This window comes from Dasypus novemcinctus, chromosome 21, assembly GCF_030445035.2.
Source record: "Dasypus novemcinctus isolate mDasNov1 chromosome 21, mDasNov1.1.hap2, whole genome shotgun sequence".
Lineage (NCBI taxonomy): Eukaryota > Metazoa > Chordata > Mammalia > Cingulata > Dasypodidae > Dasypus > Dasypus novemcinctus.
This window is the reverse complement of record NC_080693.1, coordinates 41,656,805-41,676,236: the sequence shown is the minus strand read 5'-3', so window position 1 is coordinate 41,676,236 and position 19,432 is coordinate 41,656,805. Positions and strand designations below refer to the sequence as shown.

General features: G+C 40.4%; 1 protein-coding gene across 1 annotated transcript in view; it reads right to left on the bottom strand.

Moving 5' to 3' along the window:
• Nucleotides 1-446: 446 nt before the first annotated feature.
• HEATR6 (HEAT repeat containing 6) overlaps nucleotides 447-19,432 on the bottom strand; it is a 40,972-nt gene continuing 21,986 nt past the window's right edge. The window contains exons 10-20 of the mRNA XM_004479998.4: nucleotides 15,482-15,688; nucleotides 15,024-15,123; nucleotides 12,317-12,672; nucleotides 10,893-11,015; nucleotides 10,336-10,422; nucleotides 7,729-7,863; nucleotides 6,407-6,529; nucleotides 5,550-5,674; nucleotides 4,628-4,724; nucleotides 3,323-3,527; nucleotides 447-1,360 (exon numbers count right to left, since the gene is read on the bottom strand). Coding sequence (XP_004480055.2) covers nucleotides 789-1,360; nucleotides 3,323-3,527; nucleotides 4,628-4,724; nucleotides 5,550-5,674; nucleotides 6,407-6,529; nucleotides 7,729-7,863; nucleotides 10,336-10,422; nucleotides 10,893-11,015; nucleotides 12,317-12,672; nucleotides 15,024-15,123; nucleotides 15,482-15,688 — 2,130 coding nt within the window. The 3' untranslated portion in view covers nucleotides 447-788. The remainder of the gene's footprint in view (nucleotides 1,361-3,322; nucleotides 3,528-4,627; nucleotides 4,725-5,549; nucleotides 5,675-6,406; nucleotides 6,530-7,728; nucleotides 7,864-10,335; nucleotides 10,423-10,892; nucleotides 11,016-12,316; nucleotides 12,673-15,023; nucleotides 15,124-15,481; nucleotides 15,689-19,432) is intronic.

The window sequence follows — 19,432 nt, the reverse complement described above, 5'->3', positions numbered from 1 at the left end:
TCCTCTTAACATTTGTGTAATCCATTATGCTTGTGACCTGAGCTATGTTTAATGGCTCCTAATTGAGCCAAATAAAATTTCTCATTAAAAAAAAAAAAAATATATATATATATATATATATATAAAACCCTTTTATGTAGCCATATAAAGTAAACATAATCCCTTTTTAAGGCACAAATTAGAAGGCAGCAAAACAGCCATAGATTCAACCCATGGGCACTAGAGACTTGAGGGTAGAGGCCATGCCTTGCTGGGAGTTAACTGTGGTTACTGGATTGTGGAGGGCGTGCAAGGGCCTCAGTGCAGAAGCAATTTACCAACCTGTAAGAACTGTTTCGGTACTTGAGCATCTGGTGTGGCTGGGCCAGTGCAAACTGGCTGAACACAAGATCTGCTCACAGCTGTCTATAAATGCAACTTGATAAAAGAGGAGATTGTGGGCACAATGGTTTTCATTAGTTTATTACAAAAGAAAAACAATTCCCGGATTCACAATGTGCAACACTCTAATCCCTAAATCTATTTTCTTTTCTGAGACTACTTGCCTTTCACAACTCCCCAGTCTGCTCAGCCAACACTACAGCCCTGTATTCTCAGAGGTTCCAGAACTAGCCTCTAAAGTGGCTGAGCTTTTGGAGAAAAATTTAAATAGCTGCTAACTCATTCCCTCGTCTAAATAAATATTAGATGGATTGTGTCTGCCCCTAAGATTAAATCCCACATATGTGATGCTTAAGCTCAGGTCTTCTGATGGCCAGACTTGACATCTGGAAGGTATAGTACAATATTCATGGATTTGTTAATCCTAGGAGTGCCACTTGTGATCCAGCTGAGACAAAATAAACAGTCAGGATATCCTCTAAAAAGTCTACAATGACCCTTTTGGTTGTGTCCCCGGTCAGTACGTGGACACTGCTTATGTGCTCCAGGGCCATTTTCACCATTTGGTCTCTTTCTTGAAGGCTGTGGGGAGCTCCAGTGTCATCTCCCTCTTCTCCTGATTTTAAAAACTGTAAGATATAGGACCGGACCATGGCCCCATTGAGTTCAAGGGCTTCTTTGATACAGTGCAGGTCTGAGGCCTTGGCCAAGCTCAAGAGGTGAATCAGTGCCTGGCAGATCTGGGTCCGTAGGCTGGCACAGTATTTGAATTCCAAAAAGTCTGTGGTGTCTTCACTCTTCTGTAAGGCTGTGACTAACGCTTTCCAGATCTGAGCGTACTGCTCCACAGACCCATATTGCTCTCTCTTGCCTGGGATGGAAAGGGCGGTGGCAGATTTGATGCGCACTTTGAAATTCTTGCATGATGTCACAACTGATGTCAGGGCATTGTAGGCCTGAGAGGTCCATGCGGCTGTTCCTAGAAAGAATCCACAGTCATTAATAACAAAGGAAGGCTTAGAAATAACAGGGGGAAGGGTGGAAGGGCGCATATACAGGAGTGCTCAAGTTAGTCATTTAATGTTGTCATTTAATTTATCATCACTCCTGCAAGATCAGGGTGGCGAGAGATGAATGTGGACTCCTGACGAAAGGGGCAGAGTACCTGACTCCTACACCTTCCTCTTTCCCTAGACCAGCCTGCCACGTGCTCATGGCCACTGTATCCTAAACAGGGCCTTTGGGGACTCAGAAAAAGGTTTCTTCTCTGGGAGGATGCTATCCTGAGAGGGTCGTGCTTGGTGGGAGGGGCAAGCAGCCCCACTCTTCCTCTCAGATGTATGCTTCTGAGCAGTGGGCAAACTGCACAAACTGTACAACTGTCTGTGCAGCCCTGTTTAAGCTGGTAAAGCGTATTTCTTCACCCAGATCAGCATCGAGACCTTGCTCTGGACATAGTAACTTGTGCATTTGATTGCAAAAAACACTAATTTCGAGAAGATGCCCAGGTTTGTCTTTTCTTCCTTCTTCTGAGCCCCAGGAACTCAACCTGCTTCCCTCCTCACCAAAGCTACCACTTCCCACTCTGTTTTGGGGCATCCTCTCTCCTCAAGGTGGACAGCAGAATAGAACACAGCTTCCCTAACTTTCCCAGCCCTTCTCAACTTCTTTGCTGGGAAGACAGACAAGTAGACCCTTTCCATTTGGAGGGTGCTACTGCCATTTACAATGCCATTTACTGCCACTATTAAAATGCCCTAGAATCTCAGTCTGTTCCAACTACTGTCCTTAGCCTGTGTCCTGACTCCCTTTTCTGACAGAGCTTCCTTAGCTCTACCACTCGATTCTTCTGGTCCATCAAACCTCCTTTTTCTATGGGGCTCCCATTTCCCCTCAGGTCCTCCACTCCCCTTTCTCAGGTCAGCTTGTATTTTTCCAGTAACCTAAAGCGGAGGGTCAGACAGGTTGGCAGGCAGCAACCAACCATCGCTGAGGTTCCCTGGGTTCAAGGACTTCTTGGCGCTCCAAAGGCAGACACCCACCTCGATGAGCTCCATCCCCACATGGGAAAGGTCACCGTAGAGGATTTCATAAGTGGAAAAAACCATGATGCTACTTCTCCACCAGCTCCTGGTGGAGCCTCTGTAAGCAAGTGAGCCGAGGCAGATTCCCCTAACTTGATACATGCTCTGTGGGTTCAAAATGTTTTCTCCTCTCCAGGAACATATGCTTATGTTTCAAAATTTGTCACAGAGACAAGTGTATAAGGCAAATGCTGGCATTAAAAGCCAATGGGATTTGAAAGCTGTGATCTATAAACCTAAGCAGCTTTAGACACTGAGTGATCTATCAAGGTGTACATCATTAATTAGAGACAGATGCTCTTCTTACATGTAGCATTCTACTTCTATACTTAGGGTTCATATTTTATATGGGATTTCCAATTTGTATTCTCTCCCACACCAGCTTTTTCCCTTTTCTTTTTTTTCTGATCATTAAAGTAATACATACTTGTTCTGGAAAATTTAGAAAATGAAAGCAGAAAGAAATTGCTATTTATCATCCCATCCAGAGGCAACCACTAGTAACAATTAGGCCAATTTCCTTTCAGTCTTTTTGCTACACATTTATTGAGATCATACTGTAGAAACTATTTCATATCCTGCTTTAGTTTGCTTAATGTCAGAAGTATTTTCTCAAATTATCAAAAACTCTTTGTAAACATCATTTAAAATGACAACTAAATATCCCATTGAGTATATAAACTCTGATTTATTGAACTATTCCCCTAGAGTTGGGTGTTCAGTGTGTTTCCATTTTTTCTAAAACTGGGATCAATAACATTGTGACAAACATCTCTGACAACAAAGTAGACTGATTTGTACAGTCTTCCAAAGAGCAAAGGGGCCCTCCATGAGACAGAAAAGGGATATTTTCTTACCTAATGGAAGAGCAGGATTTTTAAATACATTTCCCATTGCATAACAAGCATTCCAGCGGACTTTCATGGCAGCCTCAATCAGAACAGTAGAAATCAGGGCCTGGATAGCCTCCTCAATGATTTCAGCAAATCTGGGTTTTTCTATATGAGACGGCTGCAGAAAGTGGAGCAAATTTCCAAGGGCCCGGACTGCATTGCTTTTTACCTAGTATAAAATGTAAAAGTAGCAGAAACCTGTTTTGTTAAAAAGATGTTGCAGAACTTATAATTTCAGCTCCAAAAAAAGCCGAGGTCTTAGACTTCTTAGAGCAAGAGTGCTAATGGAGATGTGCAAAGTGTAAATGTGGTAAGGATCCACGAGCTGTAAGTTCTCAAAACTCTGCAAAGTCTTGTCTGGTTAACATTCTGAACCACCGGGAGGGTGAGGTTCTGCAGAGCCCCTCTCCCTGATTATTTTAGTGCCTGACTGAACCTCAGACACCATCTGGTCCATCATCCTCATTTTACAAAGGTGGCATATAAAGTCCAGGAGCAAGAGGACAATGCTGGTTTGTCGCAAGGCTAGGGGTAGAAGCTGTTTCGATTCCAGTCTAATACTTTCCTACTAGACTAGAGAGTCTCAACCCTTGAAGCTAACATTAGAATCATTTGGAGAGTTAGAGAAATACTAATTCCCAGGACCAAACCTTAGAAATTCTGATTAAATTAGTATATGGTAGGGCTTCCCAGGGGATTACCAGGTTAGAACCACTGTTCTCGTAGGTGCCTGGTATGGGTCAGATCTGTGCTAGCACTTTGGCATTTGGCATCTCAGAGTCCAGTGAGGTATGTGTAACTACTTCCAAGTGCTAGATGAGGACCCTCAGAGAAGTTAAATGATGCACCAGTAATCACCCAGCCACGTAGGGCAACCCAGAATTTGAAAATTCCATGTCTGCCTAACCTTCAAGCCCAAGTCTAGGCTTTTTTTAACTGGAAATATTTAAAACCAAGGGCTCATCTTTCTGACTTGTCAATTGTACTTAAAGATTTTACTGGGGAAGAAAACAGATTAACAAGAAAACAAACCTGGGTATATTATGGAGTAGTATCAAAAAGGGCATAAATTTTTTTTCATGAAATTGGTGACAGTAAAGAAACTGTGTGGTGTGGGCCACTCTGTATCCTCAGAGTATACCCTCAAACTCCTTTGAATCGTGGTGAATTTGGTGAAACAGTCTGAGGAACATCACATCACATGCTGGAATGAAACTCTAATACACTAGGTATCTAACTAAGGAATACCAGTGTTTATTGTTGATCTACCTTGTCTTTATCCTTAGATGCTTCTATAGCTGATCGCAACATTTTCAAGAGCAGGAGACCAGAGAATTCTTCTTGGAAACTTGGATCTGGTGTTTCCCTGTTCCACCCAAAGCATGCAAAACATGATAAAAACCCATTTAAACACAGGCATATCAAAATATACTCACTCAGTCTGTCCATAAAAACTTTAGGAAAACAGCTCAACAAATTATAACATGAATTTATAATTTATTCATTTTAACCCAGTAGGCCCACATCTAGGAATGTAGCAAAAGGATTATCTCAAAATGGAGATTTTCATACCCCAAAATATTTCTTACATATAAAAGCCTAAAGCTGGAAATAATGTAAACATTTAATAATAGGGGAATGGTTAAGATAAATGATCCTTGCCCAGCTGTAGACTGTAATATTAAATAACAATTTATAAAAAGTCAGTAATAGAGGAGAATGCTTATACATGTTATATGCTAGAGTTAAGTGACAAAAAGCAGGACATTTTTGCATGAACAACAAGAGCTGCCTTTGGGGAGAGGAACTAGGGATTCAGGGTACAGAAAGACTTTCCATTGAATACCCCTTTGTATTATATTTTTTAAAAACCTGTGAATACATTACTTTAAGAAAATACAAATATTGTATTTTTAAAAGTAAGTTAACCATTTTTAAAGTCTTGGATTTCTGTTTTTATATTTTCCACATTTTTTATAATATAAATAGGCAATTTATATCAGCCTAGAGTATTTTTTGATATATATCTTAATTCCTAATAATGTATTAAAGACAGCCTGTTTCTAGTATTACTTGAAGAAACATAAAACAAAGCAGGATGACTGACTACATAAAATGGAGACATCACTGCCAATTCTTCTATCATAGGGACCTCAGAAGTTACCCCAGGAAAATGAGCTGAGCCACCTACATGTTGACAATCAGAGTGTCTGTTAGGTTGCCCAGGGACCATGCTGCTTTGGTCCGGACGTTCAGAGACTTGTCTTGAAGTGACATCAAGATTGCGTTTGCTGTGTCAGCAACAAATATGACATCCTGTAAGGTAAAATAAAACAAATAAATACTATAGTTACTTTTAGGAGTTCCCATTGGTGTCTTTGAAATTCTCAAATTTATTTCCAGATAAAGCTAAGCCTTTATCACAAATTTTTATTTGGAAATCAAAATTTATTCACTCAATTCACTGTTCTTGTTTATTACAATTTGGACACTCATTAAAATCCCTGGGGAAGCACTCCATGATTTCTGTTCATGCTATGCACCTCAGGGGGCCTATGGACCTTGCACTTATGAACACCCTGTAAACCAGTCTCTGATAAGTTATCTATGAGTTCTGTGCTTGGACTGATTTCTACCTCAGGAAACAATGTTGTGACAATTAAATGCATTTCCCAAACACATTCTATTCATCATACACCTCTGAGTGAGGTATATGAAGGAGATATTAAATTCCTTCCCAGTAAAAATTATATCAGCTTTCCAAATTATTACTATCACATGATCATATCCCATTTCATTTTTACTCAATCATGTATTAATTTAAGGATTTACTGGGTTCTTAGGGTTCCAGGCAGCATGCTAAGTAATCAAAGAATAGATGAATTTTACAGGCATTACCACATTTTAGTAGTAATTAAGGAAATTAGATCGCAAAGCATTTAATTTCCATTTATTGTCCAACTCAGGAACTCTACAGCCATCAAAAACAAGCAAAGAATTTGTGATGGATAATAAAAGAGGCACAAATGAGCTAAAGTTCACTCTGACCTGTCTGAGACAGGGAAAAAGCACGTAGACTCCCAGGGCACGGGAGGTTGCAGCTTTCACCAAACGATTCTTACTGTCGTTCAGCCCGAGCAGCATAGTGATGCACAGGATTTGTCTGTCATTCTGCAATGAGACAGGGTGAAAAAGCGAGAATGAACTGACTATATGCCAATGTGTTTGACATGTGATTGTGCAGTATCTGTGTTTGAGTCCATACTCAGGAGATGAACACAGTTGTGATCTAGAGGCTACCTTGGTAAAGAGGAAAGGTTCAATTCAGCTTCATCTGAGCACACACTATCTGCTATCACATTTAACCTTTATGAACTTATGAATTAGGTCTATTTTTATTCTTCTACTGCATTAAAGTTGCCTTCTTTATAAAAGAATATAAAAGAATAATAAAATATAATAAAAAGAAAAATAAATGTAAATACCACTGAGGACCAAAGAAAACAATCAGTTTGAATACCATATGTGTCTGGGACCGAGCTAAGTGTTTTCACATATTTTACGTTATTTAATTCTCATAGCATCCCCATTTTATGGATAATAAAATTAAGTTTCAGAGAATTTAAGGTGATCAAACAGCTACAAAATGGAAGTGCTAGATCTTTCTAACTCTCAGATTTGAAATCTTTCTGAAACTTCTCTGTTTCAGATCCTCTGCTACCCTCACTGTGACCACCTAACTTCAAAAGTACAGGGAGGGAAACGGTTGTGGCTCAACTGATAGAGCATCCACCTATGGATGATCCAGGGTTCGATACCCAGGGCCTCCAGACCCAGTGTGGTGAGCTGGCCCATGCTCAGTGCTGCCACGCGCAAGAAATGCCCTGTCATGCAGGGGTGTCCCCCGCATAGGGGTGCCCTATGCACAAGGAGTAGGCCCCACAAGGAGAGCTACGCTGTGTGAGAAAAGTGCAGCCCATCCAGGAGTGGCGCCACACACATGGAGAGCTGAGGCAGCAAGACGATGCAAGGAAAAAGCGACACAGTTTCCCAGTGTTGCATGACAAGAATGCAAGAGGACACAGAAACGCACATACCAAATGGGCACAGAGAGCAGACAATGGGGGAAGGGGAGAGAAATAAATAAATCTTAAAAAAAAAAAAAGTACAGGGAAAAGAATCTCTCCAAATACATTAAAACTTTAAGGTTTTCTACTTACTGCTTCCACTCCCCACACCCTAATCTCAAACAGAGTAAACACTTCCTCAGAGATGCTGTTGAGTACTGGTTTAAAACGTAAAAAGAACCAAACTCAAGGTCTAATGCTCAGGGGCATCATTTCATGATGAAGAAATACCCCTCAAGTTACCGGCAGATCACTGAAAGCCTCTGGCAGGATGGAAGACAGGGCATCGCAGGCGCTGGCCTGGAGAGTCGGGTGCTCTGCGTTCTGCAGGGCTCTGGGCAGAGGACCGTTCAGCATCATAGTCCAGAACATCACCACCTGGAACGGAGCACCGTTAAAAACCCAGCCCAGGAGACAGGGGACTAAACTCAGCACTAAGCTTCTGAAACATCTTTCCTTAAAGTAGTAGCAGCTTTCTGTAAATGTTTTCACTTGTTGTTGTTCTTCCGTAGTGATGAAATGAACTTTAGAAAAAACAGTTGAATCCTTCCATTTTATTGATTTGGAAACTGCAGCCTGATGAGGCAACAATAGTAATAAAAATGATGAAGATGGAGAGGACAGTAACAACAATAGCAGCAGCAGCTAATGTTTTCCTAAGAGCCTATTATATACTGGGCAGAGTTCTAAGTGCTTTACAAGTATCAACTCATTTTAATCCTCAGCATAACTAAATGAAGTATCTATCGTTATCCCCATTTTTCACACAAGGAAACTGGGTACGAAGAGATAAGGTAACCTACTGATTGCTAGAAAAGTTGGACTAGAATCTAGATGAAATGAAACCCAGTTAGGTGAGCTAGGGCTCTTTCAACCTGACCCTATATGGGCACAGGGATTAGGGTCACGGAGCAGCCCCAAGGCCACATACTAGAGATAAAAGAGCCTGGGATCCAGAGGCATAGCTGAGGTGGGTTCTTCAGCTGCTGCTGCCTGTCTCCGCAACCTTGGGTGTGTCACTAAACCTGTCCAAGGCATCTACTCTGCAGAGTGCGTGTGATAATTAAATGTAATGCTACATGTAAAGTTCCTAGCACAGTGCCCGAAGACAGTAGGCACTCTTAAATTGAGTAGTAGGCACTGTTTCAAGCACTCTGAAGAATTACCTCACTTCCAAACCCCTCAAAGTAGGGACCTGAATGGCACCTTCAACAGTTTCTTTCTCATGCCCAGGTGGTATGCCTTACAAAAACCTTAGGATTTTACGATCATTTCCAAATGTGCCTGCATTTTGGTGTCTTCAGCTTCTGCCCCATGGACCTAGTCCTGAGTTTTGCAGTGTATCTCACAGGCCAGTTCTGTCTTCTCTCAACTCCAGCTCCTGATAGCCCAGTCTGGACCTTCCCTGCCCCAGTCCAAGAAAAGAATACAGACAGACAGTGTGCTTGCCAGCCTCTAGGAAAGGCCCCCAATGATTCTCATCTCCTCTTATTCACCCCTCTGTGCAGCCCCTCCCACCCTGCATAGGGCTGACTGTGTAACCGAGAGGATGCTGTGGAAATGACAGTGAGACTTCCAAAGCTAGATCATAAAAGATGATGCAGCTTTTGTCTTGCTTTTTCTCTCTTGGGTCACTTGCTCTGCGGGAAACCAGCTGCCATGTCACACGGACACTCAAGCAGCCTTATGGAGAGGGCCTCGTGGGCAGGAACTGGTGAGGCCTTTGGCTAATGTCTGGCACTAACTTACAGGTATGAGAGAGGCCACCTTGGAAGCTGACCCTGCATTCCCAGTCAAGCCTTCAGAAGCAAGCAGCCTTGGCTGACATTGACTGCAACCTTAGGAGAGACCCTGTGCCAGAACCACCCAGCTATACTTCACCAATTCCTAACCCAGAAACTGGATGAGATAAAATGTATATATTGTTTTAAACTGCTAAATTTTAAGGTAATTTATTATGCAATAGATCAGTAACACAGAAAGTATATTCCTTTTTCACAGATTAAAAAAAAAAAAAAAAAAAAGCCTGAGTCTGAATGGCTTGTCCAGTCACTTGATTAATAGAGAGAGGTTTGGATTCAAACCCAGGTCTGACATCTCCTATAAATGGTTACATTTTAGCTTTAGAGGAAGGCTCAGGAAGGGACTAGGGCTAGATATTCTTAATTCACTGGAAGGATGATAGAAATTGTGAAGGGAAAAGAAGAGGCAGGATGAGGTGGACAAAAGGAGAAAACAGCATAATGTTAAGCTGATTTTGGTTTTGGCACCAAGTAGAGGCCTTTTTTGGGGGTGGGGATCACATATTCTCCTCCAATGAAGAACTAGTACAATGTGGGGGCAAGAGAAACAGCATGAGATCACAGGCATTTAATAGGAATTACAGGCAGAGAATTAAGGGAACTGACATTTATTGAGCATCTACTATGTGCCAGCATCTTTACATTTCATTCATTCTTCCAAAAGCCCTGTGAGTTGATTATTATGCCTCTTTATAATAACCACATATCCATTAAGTGGTGCTCCCAGAATTTGATCCCATATCTTCTGACTCCAAATTTCTGGCTCTTCCCATGTCTTTTGGACAAGCTGAATAACCAAACTAGGTTTTAGGCCAAAGAAATGGTTTTCTCATTGCTGGCTGGATGTTATACATAATCCTACCATATACTAACTTGCAAATAAACTGAAATGCAAATAAAACATATTCATGCTAATTTCTAATCATTTTGTATTATAAACGAAAATTTTTGACACTGGAATCATACGGTCTTCTTTATCGCCTCAGCCTCAAAATAAAGCTGTAAGTGAAGCAAGAAGAGAGAAAATCATGGAATGACATTTACATACCAAGATGACTGGCACTCTTTGATCAGGTGCTGTGGTAGAATCTGGCTTATACTGTTGTATTAAGCCTGTACCCAGTTCTTCCAGAAGCTACCAGGATAAAAAGAAATAGATAATCATAGCAGAATAGAACTATGAAGGTTACAAATAGGTCTGAGATCACCTCAAATTGAAGAGAAAAATAATTTCCAATTGATTTTTTTCTTTTCTAAGTAATTCCTGTATCAGAGGCATCCTTCCTAGGAGCAAAATCATCAGCTATATATCATTATTTTATTATCAAAACAATTCTTTGGATTTATATGTAGAGCTGAAAACAGAGGAATATATAAGTTACGTATCTGATTACCAGTAATAATATCTATATTCAAGCTTTATTTTAAAAAATTTTTTTTAAATTTAATTGTCTTTTTGTTTAAAGATACATAAATCACAAAAATGTTACATTAAAAAATATAAGACTTGAGCCTTCTTTAAGAACCTTCCAAACTGGTGGACATAGAGCAGAGAGAAAGAATAGAAAGAAGGAAGAAAACATTTACCTTTTAAAGAAATATTACCTTTGCTCCATGAAGCTGAATGGATGGATCTGCTTCTCCCATGCACTTGCAAATCACCTCTCCAAGCTCCATCAGGTAGACCTGAGCCGTTGAAAAGTAGCCCCTTGCCAGATGAGCCAACACCTACAAAGAGAACAAAGGGAGGGCATTAACCCCACAACCTGAATTCAGCGTTCCAGAAAAGTCTTTCAATATTTCAGGATGAACAAAGGGCTGGGATTCAATGTTGAATGAAATGAAGAATGACCAGAATCTTTATTCTATGGCTAAACCCAACTAACTATTACATATAATTTTATGGTGCTTTACAGTTAAAAAAATATTTTTCATTGATACTACCTCATTTAAGCCTCAGAATAGTTCTTTGAGGAAGGTATTAATGGAATTTTTCAACTGGAGAAACAAAGGTGAAAAGGCTAAAGGACTTACTTAATGTTAGATAATTAGCAATAGACTCCAGGACCAAGCCCATGTCTTAGCTCATACTTGAAAAAGCAAACACTTTGATCTAGGACTGTTTACTTCCTTTGAAGGAGCAATTATTTTGTTTTCTCTTGCAGATGCAAGACCAGGGAAGTTTATAGAGAATTATTAAACATTTCTTTAACTTCAAGGTGCAGAAATCAAAGATTAACTGAACATTTTTTTCAGAATTATTTTTTTAAATGACTTTTTCCTTTTTAAAAGATTTATTTATTTCTCCTCACCCCCCTGTTGTTTGTCACTCGCTCAATCTGTTCATCTTGTTTCTTTAGGGAGCACCAGGAGCCAAACCTCCCTGGGACCTCCAATGTGGGAGAGAGGTGTCTTAATTGCTTGAGCCACCTCCGCTCCTGCTTTGTTGGGTCTCTCATTCTGTTCCCCTTCCCCACGGTCTCTTGATGTGTCATCTTGTTGCGTCAGCTTGCTGTACCTGTCTGTTATGTCAGCTCGCTGTCTTGTTTAGGAGGCACCGGGAACCCCTCCTCCCTACTTTGCTGTGTCTCCCATTATATTCTTTTCTTCTTATGTCTCTTGTTTCATCAGCTTGCCACGCCTCCCAGTTGTGCCAGCTTGCCGTCTTCTTTAGAAGGCACCGGAATCTGAACCAGCGACCTACCATGTGGCAGGCGGGAGCCTATTCGTCTGAGCTACACCGCTTCCCAGAATTTCTTCTTATATAATCTATTATACCAATCTGTCATATAATACCTGAGATGACTAAAATAGCATGCAACAAAAAGGAATGTATCTGACATTTTACAACCAAGAACCTGACTCCCAAAACAAAATAACAACCAAACACAAAATACTCAAACCTAAAATACAACTCCCATAACACCAGCCTAGGCATTCCGTTATCTTCATATACTCACTCCTCACAATCACCCTGTGAAAAGAAATGAGTATTTCCATTTCAGAGATGAAGAAATGAAACCTCTTACCTGTAAGGCCTCCAACCGCATGGGAGATGGTTCGTAGGTGCTTCCTGCTGCAGAGCCTGCCTCACTGCCAGAACAGGAATCCTCTTTGGGTAGCACAACAATGGAAATGCAAAGTCGAATGAGCCAGCAGGGCTCTGAAGACCCTCTTGGTGAGTTAACTGTGGCTTCTTCCAGGGAGGGTCCTGAGGGGGCTTTCCTCCACCAGTCAGGAGGGCTGAGGTGAGGAGTCGCTGAATTGCTATTACTTAGTCCAGAGGAACAGGGCTGTTGTAAAAGTAGCTGGACTTCAGGTAAAGGTGCATGAGTAGACAGTATCGCTCCCAGGAGTGTGAGACTGGACACACGGACATTGACATCTGATAAAGGACACAGGAAGAACCTATCACCACAGGAACAGCTATCATAAGGATCACAATTATCCCTGTAAGAAGTCAAGAATTATGGGATCTTTGTTTAACCTAAATCTAATAAAATCTGTAGACCTAGCTTCTAATTTACAGGAAATATATGGGACACAGGAAATATATGGGACAGAAGTATAAGTTAAATAAGTCAAAAAGAAACAATCAGGCAAATCCAGAATGTGAGACATTCTGTAAAACAACTAGCTTGGACGCTTTCAAAAATCAGTATCATGGGAAAAAAAAAAGACTAAAGTAACGTAATAATTAAATGCAATGAATGAGCCTTGACTAAACTCTGGTTTTAAAAAAAAGACATAAAAGACTTTTTCGGGACATGGGGAAATTTGAATGTGGACTAGGTAACAGATGATAATATGGAATCAGTGTTAATTTTCCTTTTTTAATTATCTTTTTTTTTAAAGATACATAGATCACACAAAATCTTACATTAAAAAATATAAGAGGTTCCTGTATAGCCCCACTCCCCACCCCCTCCAGTGTTAATTTTCTTAGGTGTGAGAATGGCACGTTTTTTAGGAGACTGTCCTTATTTTTAGGAGATAAATACTGAGGTATTTAGGGGTGAAATATGACTGCAATTTACTTTCAAAGGATTTGGGGGAAAAAGGCATACACACACTATGTACACTTATATGTAGAAAGAGCGAAAACAAATATGACAAAATGTTAACAATTGTTAAGTCTAGGTAGAGGCACACAAGTATTCACTGTATTATTCTTTCAACTTTTCTGTGGCTTTGAACACTTTAGTAATAAAAAGTTACTGGAGGAAGAAGCCAAATACTCAAAAGGGACCTTTGATAATTGTTTACAACCCTCAGTTTGAAGATGAAGAAAAGCTGGTGCAATGGACAGAGCAATGGACAGAACAATGGACAGAGCCAGAAGACCTGGGTTATTTAAACCTTACTTTTTTTTTTTAAGATTTATTTTCTCCCTTCCCCTCCTCCGACCCTGCTGTTTTTGCTATGTCCATTCATTGTGTAATCTTCTGTATCCATTTCTGTCTTCTCATTTTTTCTCTTCTAGGATTCACCAGGATTCGATCCTGGGGACCCTTGAGGTGGAGAGAGGTTCCCTGTCAGTTGCACCACCTCCATTCCCAGTCTCTGCTGCACTTCACCTTGACTCTCCCCTTTGTCTCTCTTTTTGATGTATTATCTTGCTGTGTGACTCACTTGCGCGGGCACTGACTCACCACGCCGACACTTGTGTGGACACTGGCTTACCACATGAGTACGCTTTCTCTTCTTTTTCACCAGGAGGCCCCAGGGATTGAACCCAGGTCCTCCCATATGGTAGGCAGAAGCCCTATCACTTGAGCCACATCCACTTCCAAACCTTACTTTTATTACTAATATAATGAGGAACGTTAAGGCATGATTGGTCTTTCTGGGCCCTGCTTAACACATTGGTGAAAGGAGTGGGTTGGACTTGGTTTACACATCACTATCTCTTTTGAATCTCACAAAATCCTGAAGTAGGTATAATTCGTTCTACTAGGAGGAAGTTAGGATTCAGAGATGATAGAAATAGGTCTGGGCAGACTGTTGGGACTAATCTCAGGTACACTGCTCCACTCTCGATGTCACAGGTAACAGCCAAGCTTCCTTCTAGTTCTACAGTTCTGACTAAATTACTCAGAACACTGCCTGATCCTAAAGCTTCCAAACAAAAACAAATATTACAAAGGCAAGTGTTTATAGCACATACATAATATGTATGGGAGCAAGTCAGGAGAAAAACAGGAAGAAAGGCTCTGTAGTTAAGAGCTGAGATTTTACCTCCACTCTAGAGATGATAATGTTAAAGAAGTTAGGTTTTGTATTCCAGTTTCTTTCCAGAAAGAAGGTATCTGTCTGTCCATCACCTGTCCGTGCAGCCACCCATCCATCCATCCATGCATCTATCTGTCCATAAACTACTGGGGGATCTCCTGTACTTGGCTCAGTGCTAATTCTAAAGGGACACTTTGGTCACTGCACCGAAGCTTTGAAGAGGCATTAAACTTCACTTCTCCATCTCACTTCCTTCCACTGGAGCCCACTGGGGCATCACGGGTCTAAAATGGGGTTTCTAAGAAGCCACCAGTCAGCTCTACAGGTGAGGAGAGTTAAGTAGAGATCCCTTAGAGCTGGAAACACTGGTAAACACCATTCTATGTTCCTATCTCTTCTTCATAAAGATGAACTAGTAAATGTGAAAATGTTCTGAACTCTTTCTCATTAATAATCTAGATTTGATTGAAATAAAGAAGGCATCAGTTTTAAACCACTACCAACCTTTGTGGCGGATATAGGGCTTTATCTGGTTCCAGACTTTGGTCAGCAGGCTGAGTTTAAGACGGTTATAAGGTGCATTTGATACTAAATTTGCGAGGCACTGCAAAACACAAATGAGCAAATAGCACCACATTAAGACTAACTCACAGCCTAGAAACAAAATTTTATAGCATTTAATTAAAGAAAAGTCTGTTATACTTATTTGAAAATAAGTTCTTTTTGTTTTTGTAATAACAGTTGTATTCTCATTGGTACCAAAGATTAAGGAGTACTTTCAATAAATTATTTATATAGACTTAGAGGTTGTAGGTAAGATGAAAAAATCTTCCAAATAGGATATCTTTAATAAAATCACTACTTATTATATCTGTAAGTTACTTTGGGGCAGTATAAAGCATTATACGAAATTAAAACAGAGAAATCCCCTCTGGAACCCAATAATAATTTGATGCATTTACCTTAATTATTTGAGTAAGGGTCTGTGAGGATGACTCTGCCACCAAAGCTAACAGAAGACATCTGTGCAATTCTCTAATGCTGGAAGCAATCATTACGGAGAAGGGAGTAAAAGCCCTTTTGTGGTCACTGGTATCTTCAGCAACAGAAAGAAACTGCTTTGAGCCTTCCAAGATGGCAGATAAAACTTGCAGAGCACAGGCACGTGTCTGGAATTTCAGAGCGAGTCACATCTATTAGTTAAAACACAGGAGTTGAAGCCCCTTCTTCTTAGATATGTTTTAAACTTTCAGAGTAATTAGAATCATTTTAAATGGAAGAATAACGCAATTACACTATCTATTAGGTCCTAAAAATACCCATGAACTAGACCATGGGCAGCCCCCACACACACGTAAAAAAATCCCACCTTAACATACTTCTGTTAGGTGTTCTTGCAATAAGGAGTAAGTCTAAGCTACACCATAGTACAACATCCTGAAATCCTGAGCATCATGAGAACAGTTTAAAAGATTAGAGGCTTGGTTTATTCAAGCAGAAGGCCAACTAAAAGGACAGAACTAAGAATATGTACACCCTTCTAGAATCTGTTTGATAGCAGAGTTCCTGAGAACATTCTACTTTTTAACTCTGAAGCATCTATGAATGCTCAATGTTAATTAACTTAAATAGGATTAAGAGGCACAATTAGTGATCGGACTTTTAGAAACATTCTTTCATGCATGAAATAATATGGCCTGCAGAGAGTCACCGATAATAAAGAAAGGAATACAATTCATCTTATGATAGAAAGGAAATTACGTACAACATTGTCAATGGACTACTGTTATTTGTCAGGGAAAAATGTCAGAGTATTAAGAAATTTTTTTCTTTTTTTCTAAAGATTTATTTCCTTTATTTATTTCTCCCACCCCCTTGTTGTTTTGCATTTGCTGTAACTGAACCCAGGATGTCAGGTGTGGAAGGGAGGCGCCTAATTGCCTGAGCCACCTTTGCTCCCTGCTTTGTTGTGTCTCTCACTGTGTTTCCCTCGTGTCTCTTATTGTATCATTTTTTTTTAAAAAGACATAGTCATTTTTTTAAAAAGATTTATTTTTTATTTATTTCTCTCCCCTTCCTCCCCCTCCAGTTGTCTGCTCTCTGTGTCCATTCGCTGTATGTTCTTCTGTGACCGCTTCTATCCTTATCAGCGGCACGAGGAATCTGTGTTTCTTTTTGTTGCGATATTTTGTTGTGTCAGCTCTCCGTGTGTGCAGTGCCATCCCTGGGCAGGCTGCACTTTCTTTCGCGCTGGGCGGCTCTCCTTATGGGGTGCGCTCCTTGCGCGTGGGGCTCCCCCATGCGGGGGACACTCCTTTGTGGCAGGGCAATCCCTGCGTGCATCAGCACTGCGCATCGGCCAGCTCCACACGGGTCAAGGAGGCCCGGGGTTTGAACCACGGACCTCCCATGTGGTAGGCTGATGCCCTATCCATTGGGCCAAGTCCGCTTCCCTTATTATATCATCTTGTTGCATCATCTCGCTGTGCCTGCCAGTTCATTGTCCTGCTTGTTCTCTTTTGGGAGGCACGGGAAAGCTCTGCTCCCTGCTTTGTTGTGTCTCTCATTATGTTTTCCTTTCTGTGTCTCTTGTTGCATCAGCTTGCTGCACTTGCCTGTTGCACCAGTTCACTGTCTTCTTTAGAACCACAGACCTCCCACATGGTAGGCAGGAGCCCAATTGCTTGAGCCACATCTGCTTCCCAGTGCCAAGATTTTAAAAGATTACTTTCAACTGGTACACTGATGATTTTGTGGTCAAAAATCAGAACAGAAAAAAAGAGAGGGTGAGTTTAGCCAAAATAGAATATAGGTGATTAATGCAATATTAGCTACCATACCCCCTCTTTGGCCAGCACACAAGAAAATGACAAACACTTCCAGTCAGATTAAAAATAGTACAAAACTGGGAATCAACATTGCAATTCAAAGATCTAACCCAGTTATTTACTTAACATGACATACATCTGAGTTTGGAGTGAAAAAGGTCTTCAGAAAACTGTCAACTATATTATCTCCAAATAACCAAATAATAAATCACTTCTGTAGGCCTTGTGTAGTGTGGGATCATAAACAGAAAAAGATTTATCACTATGAAAACAAATTTGTAGTATAGTGGTATGCATTAAGCATAATCACTTAGGTTAGGAAGGTAACAATATATTAAGAGTGTGTGTGTATGTTATACATAAGTTCAGTCAGTTAACCCAAGAGAGTACATATTTTATATTTTAAACTTTGTGGGCCACAGAGTCTTTATCTCAACCACTCAACTCTGCTGTGGTAGCACAAAAACAGCCACGTATGATCTGTAATGGAATGAATGTGGCTGGATTCCAGTTAAGACTTCACTTATGCATGATGAAATTTGAATTTCATATAATCGTTACATGTCACAACTTATTATTTTGATTTTTAAAAATCATTTAAAGATGTAAAAACCATTCTTAGCTCATGGATCACCGAAAAACAGGTAGTAGACCAGATATGGCCCACACGCCATAGTTTGTCAACCCGATTAGTTAGATAATTGGTGTTAGGAAAATCGGACACCTCTTAAGCGTCCATCACCCAGACCTCACCTCTCCCTACCCTCCTTCTCTGGGGAAGGCAAACGCACTTTAAGAGGCCATCCTCTAGCCTTTCCTACCCTCACCTCCTTTTCTATTGTGTGCCATTCTGGGTTGAGTCTAATGAAAAGGCCCCACCAGACCTTAAATCGAAACCATAACTCAGATGTTTATCAGAACAGGAATTCTCGGTGGCAGAGTCCCCTCCCCTCAGCCCCAGATGGATAAAAGTCACCCTCAAGCAATATAATTGGTTTCTCTTCTCCAGAGCAAAGTGGGGCCTGGGGAGCAGTTTTTAGGTCCCCTGGGAGACCTTCAGCCACTCCTGGAGACCAGCCGTGATGGTACTTCTTCCCCTGCTCTTTTGGACATTTGTGCTAAGTAAGAGACAAAGGAATGTGCCCTTTCTGGAGTCTATTCAGTACAATAAAGAGATCATTTGCTGAAAGCTTCTGTTGTGCCCTGAACTGTGTTCTGATGGTTGTAGCAAGTCCTTCTATAGCTGTTCTGAACTCAAAAGGGTCAGACGTTATGCTAAACCTCCACTTCTTTAGAAAGAAGGCAATTAAAAATCACAAGTCCAACAGCTTACAAGCCAGATAAAATTAAAGATCAAGTTGTGAAAAGAAATTAACTGATGGCAAAAGCACTCATGACTATCACGTAAAAAACAAAAGGAATGTCAGAGAAATTGGTTATTTTTCCTCATTGAGATATAAATCCTATATAGAACTTTTATACTATAACTAACTGCACTTTTCATAGTTCTAATTTCCTTTAAACCCTATTCAGTATATCTGTTGCTATAAGAATATTACTTACTTACACGATATTGAATTTTGTTCAACTGTTTCATTTATTCTTTTCTCCCCATTTATTTTTTTTAAAACCTTTATTTTTAAAGGGGTTTTGGATTACAGAAAAGTTACGTAAAAAATATAGGGATTTCCATATGTTCCATCCCCCCCACACTGTCCCCATTAGCCCCCATTGATTCTTATATCAATATTTAATATACTGTTTACCAGTTCTAATCAGCGTTTTCAGCAGAAGTTACTGATGTGCAAGCAAACTATTAATAGGTACAGCTCTCCAGAGAGCTCACTTTACTGATGAAGTTTTCATTGTTTGAATAGTTATAATGGTAGATGAAACACTTTTCAATCTCCTAAATCAAGATCAGTGGGCTTAGTTTCACTAGTGTGTAGTTTTACCTCCTTGGACATGAAAGTTTGTTCAAAGCCAATGAAACAGGAAAGTACTTATCCTATTTTGCCTTAGGAAAGTAGCAGAAATGTTTGCTGAGGTAGCTCAATCATTTGTTCCTTTTTAATGTATGCTTGG